At 45.1% G+C, this 4,426-nt stretch overlaps 1 protein-coding gene across 1 annotated transcript in view; it reads right to left on the bottom strand.

Moving 5' to 3' along the window:
• The window catches only part of LOC122564094 (eosinophil peroxidase-like), an 89,749-nt gene that overhangs the window by 42,293 nt on the left and 43,030 nt on the right, over window positions 1-4,426 (bottom strand). The window contains exon 8 of the mRNA XM_043718655.1: window positions 1,934-2,276. Coding sequence (XP_043574590.1) covers window positions 1,934-2,276 — 343 coding nt within the window. The remainder of the gene's footprint in view (window positions 1-1,933; window positions 2,277-4,426) is intronic.

Below are 4,426 nucleotides of genomic sequence, written 5' to 3' on the forward strand. Positions count from 1 at the left end.
TGGTGTGGGGACTCCAGTGACCAGCAGCTGGAGTGGGGACATCAGTGACCAGCAGCTGGAGTGGGGTCAACAGTGACCAGCAGCTGGAGTGGGTAATCCAGTGGCGAGCAGCTGGTGTGGGGACTCCAGTGACCAGCAGCTGGAGTGGGGACATCAGTGACCAGCAGCTGGGGTGGGGAAATCAATGACCAGCAGCTGGAGTGGGTACTCCAGTGACCGGCAGCTGGAGTGGGGACATCAGTGACGAGCAGCTGGAGTGGGGACTCCAGTGACCAGCAGCTGGAGTGGGGACATCAGTGACCAGCAGCTGAAGTGTGGACATCAGTGAGAAGCAGCTGATGGAATGGGGACATCAGTGACCAGCAGCTGGTGTGGGGACATCAGTGACCAGCAGCTGGAATGGGGACATCAGTGACGAGCTGCTGGAGTGGGGACGTCAGTGACGAGCTGCTGGAGTGGGGACATCAGTGACCAGCAGCTGGTGTGGGGACATCAGTGACGAACAGCTGGTGTGGGGACTCCAGTGATGGGCAGCTGGTGTGGGGACTCCAGTGACCAGCAGCTGGAGTGGGGACATCAGTGACGAGCAGCTGGTGTGGGGACTCCAGTGACCAGCAGTTGGAGTGGGGACTCCAGTGACCAGTAGCTGGTCTGGGTACTCCAGTGACCAGCAGCTGGAGTGGGGACATCAGTGACCAGCAGCTGGAGTGGGGACACCAAGGTCCAGCAGCTGGAGTGGAGACACCAATGACCAGCTGCTGGAGTGTGGACACATGGGTCCAGCAGCTGGAGTGGGGACACCAGTGACCAGCAGCTGGAGTGGGGACACCAGGGTCCAGCAGCTGGTGTGGGGACTCCAGTGACCAGCAGCTGGAGTGGGGACACCCGGGTCCAGCAGCTGGAGTGGGAACACCAGTGACCAGCAGCTGGAGTGGGGACACCAGGGTCCAGCAGCTGGTGTGGGGACTCCAGTGACCAGCAGCTGGAGTGGGGACACCAGGGTGCAGCAGCTGGTGTGGTGACTCCAGTGACCAGCAGCTGGAGTGGGGACACCAGGGTCCAGCAGCTGGAGTGGGAACACCAGGGACCAGCAGCTGGGGTGGGGACATCAGTGACCAGCAGCCTGGTGTGCTGTGGGGACAGGGGCTTGGTGCAGTGCGTGATGGCAGCCTGCGGTCAGACTGTGTGGAGATTGCCTGTGCGCTGGTCTGCTGGGGAGAACTGTTGGAGAGAGAGACTGTGATGTTTGTCTTTTTAACTTCCTGTTTTTCTGGTGTATAGTTATACTGTGATGTAACCTCTTTTTTACTTCATTTTTCTGTTCTGTAAGTAAGGGATTTTCCTAGCTACTCTGTATCGAAGATGGCGCCATGTTGGGAACAGTGCTACATTGTAACTGAAGAAGCTGTCCCTCGGTTACCTTTGTACCTAACATAGTGCTGTACGTGGCGACTTATCATTCGTGCACATGTGACAATAAAGGTAATTCCATTCAATTCACTCACTTAAATCATTGCTCGTCTGTCACTTAACTTTATCAACTCAACTTATCCCCCACATTCCTCAGCATCCTTGGCCAACAAAAATCCATCAATTTCAGTTAAAAATCAACACATGGTATAGCACAAATTGATACTTTGGGAAGAAAGTTGCAAACTTCTACTATCCCTTCTCGAAATTTAATTCCTGAAAAGTCTGACTCCCATTTTGACCACTCCCCTTAATTTTAGATTCTTCAGTTGGAAAAAGTAGGTATTCCCCCGAACTGACCAAATCAGAACTGTTCAGATGATCAAGTTCAATTCTTATTTTTGAATGCTCACTATGACATGATATGTTGCAGAGTGTTCAGCATTTGGGTTGGTTTCGCTGAGGTCTCGGTTGACCAAGCTAGCAGATGCTTATACAATTTCACTACCCAATGGTTTCTTACCAGCTAACATACAGGGAACACTTCGGCTAAAGCAAGAGGAACTGTTGTGATTCATGGCACAGGGGCTTCCCTGTTCATGGTTTCCAAAGGGCAGGTATTTCAGGTTGTTGTCTGTAAAGGTGGGATTGACCTTCAACAGGCCCAGGTCACTGGTGAAATCTCTGAGTCTCTTTTCCTGGTGCTCCGTGTTACCATAAATACTGCTGGCATCAATGTAGGATGTCTGCATATTGATCTGGTCACATCTATTCGGGCCCGAAAACCCTGAGCAGCACACAAGAGCTGATCGGATGAAGGGCAGGCACGGATGAGCATCTGTATTCCGTGGGTCATCATGTGGTAGCTGTGGATGAAAGGCCAGAATGGTAATGGAAGCAGATATTCATAGGCCCAAAGATGGGGATGCAGCTATACAGTGGATGAGCATTGACAACACATAATCCTGTTGTGGTTCTGAAAGGGTTTCTTGCCAAAACAAACTTTTTCAATCTTTGTTCTTTGGATGATGGGAGAAATGAGAAAACTTGCTAAAGTACATTATCCCAGCTGTTTTATGAAGGGGTTTGGGGAAATAGCCAAAGGTCAGGATATGCTGGTCCTTGGAAAGTTGTGTAATTACTTTGAGGAGCACTTTCCTTTTTTGAACTTCAATGCTTGATATTTAACATTAAATCGAGAACCATTATTTATGAAATAAAAGCAAATTACTGCAGATGCTGGAATCTGAAACCAAAAGAGAAAATGCTGGAAAATCTCAGCAGGTCTGGCAGCATCTGTAAGGAGAGAAAAGAGCTGACGTTTTGAGTCTAACTGACCCTTTGTCAGGATGGAAGGGGTTTTTATAAGGTAGTGATGTTATCATGCACAGGGGCACCTGCCAGCCACACATTGTGTTTGTATAACCATGTAGGTCAGTTTAGAATATTTTTCATTTCTCATTGTATTTTTTGTTCAATTTTAACTTTATTTCATTTTGCATATATTCCCCGTTCATTAAAAATACATTGCATATAAATGAATAACAAAAAAATGAACCCTACCATAGAAATCTAATTTTAATTAAAATATGTATTAAAAACTACTCAAACATGTTTAAATAATTAATCACTGAGTCTCACACTAAGTGCATGTCCTCTAAGTCCCATTAGAAGCTCTGACAGTGAAAGGAACAATCCAGTTCAAAAGAAAAAAATATCCTGCATCTGAGGAATTATTATCTTTTTCTTGAATGCATCCAACACTAATATTAAGACAAGGAATGATTATCGTAGTTCATGATGTTCTTTACTTTTGTATAGGTTCTTTGATTTTGTCAAGAAAGATTGCCTCATAAGTTACTTTTCTTTGCTCAATAATTTCTGTACCCTTAAAGAGTCTGCTTTCCTGAGAAAACAGTGCCAGGTAACACATCAGAAAAAGAATAGCACTCTCAACTACAGCTGTACAGAAGAGTTTCATAATTGTAGGCTCCACTCAAAACTATTGTAATTTTCTGAGGGAGTACAATCCTGTTTGTCCCTTGATGACCAGATTCTTAATGTTAACTTTAATATTCTTAATTCTTAACATGTTCCTTCAGTTTGCTATGTGGGGCGAAGTATTCTCCCCTTGCATATTGAACTACTATCTGAAAAAGAAACATGTAGAATGTGCTTGCCTTGAGATATAAATAGTATGTTAATACTGAAAGGAGTGTTGTAGTGGTCTGTTGACGTGGCAAGTAAGGTTATTGATTTGAATGAGCAGTACAGTAATTCACATTGACCTTTCATATTCTGTTCTTTGAAGTTACTGAATGAGCCAAATTGGCAGTATGAGGAAGTAGCATGTTATAGGGATTATTAATAAACATTCTCACAAAAGTCTTAAAGAAGAAATCATTTTGCCTAATATAAACACTAAAAATTCCATGAGCACTGCTGACTGCTTCTTTGTGAATGTGTTTAACTCGTGTTTTTAAGCAGTAAGCTTCGTAAAATACTTAAGTGTTCTTCTGAAAATGTTTCTCCTCAGTCAAAGGGACTTTTTTTCCTACTGCTCTTACCATAAGGTACTTACGCAGCGATCTCCACTGCTGATCACATATTGTTTGTATGTTGTGTGAACCATCAATAGTTGTGGTTGGTTTGGCACGTTGCCACAAATCCTCCTTCTTATATTAAGTCTAAAGGTCCACCTAATTCACAATAGTACGAGTTACACTTACTAGTTAGATGTAATCACAAAGACTATCAGGTGATGCATCTGTCAGCATTGGAACCTTGAGCTTTTCCTCCACCATTGTACAATCTTAAACATTGACTGAAAAATGTGTTGCTGGAAAAGTGCAGCAGGTCAGGCAGCATCCAAGGAGCAGGAGAATCGACGTTTCAGGCATAAGCCCTTCTTTAGGAATGAGGAAGGTGTGCCAAGCAGGCTAAGATAAAAAGTAGAGAGGAGGGACTTGGGGGAGGGGCATTGGGAATGCGATAGGTGGAAGGAGGTTAAGGTGAG

This window comes from Chiloscyllium plagiosum, chromosome 28, assembly GCF_004010195.1.
Source record: "Chiloscyllium plagiosum isolate BGI_BamShark_2017 chromosome 28, ASM401019v2, whole genome shotgun sequence".
NCBI lineage: Eukaryota > Metazoa > Chordata > Chondrichthyes > Orectolobiformes > Hemiscylliidae > Chiloscyllium > Chiloscyllium plagiosum.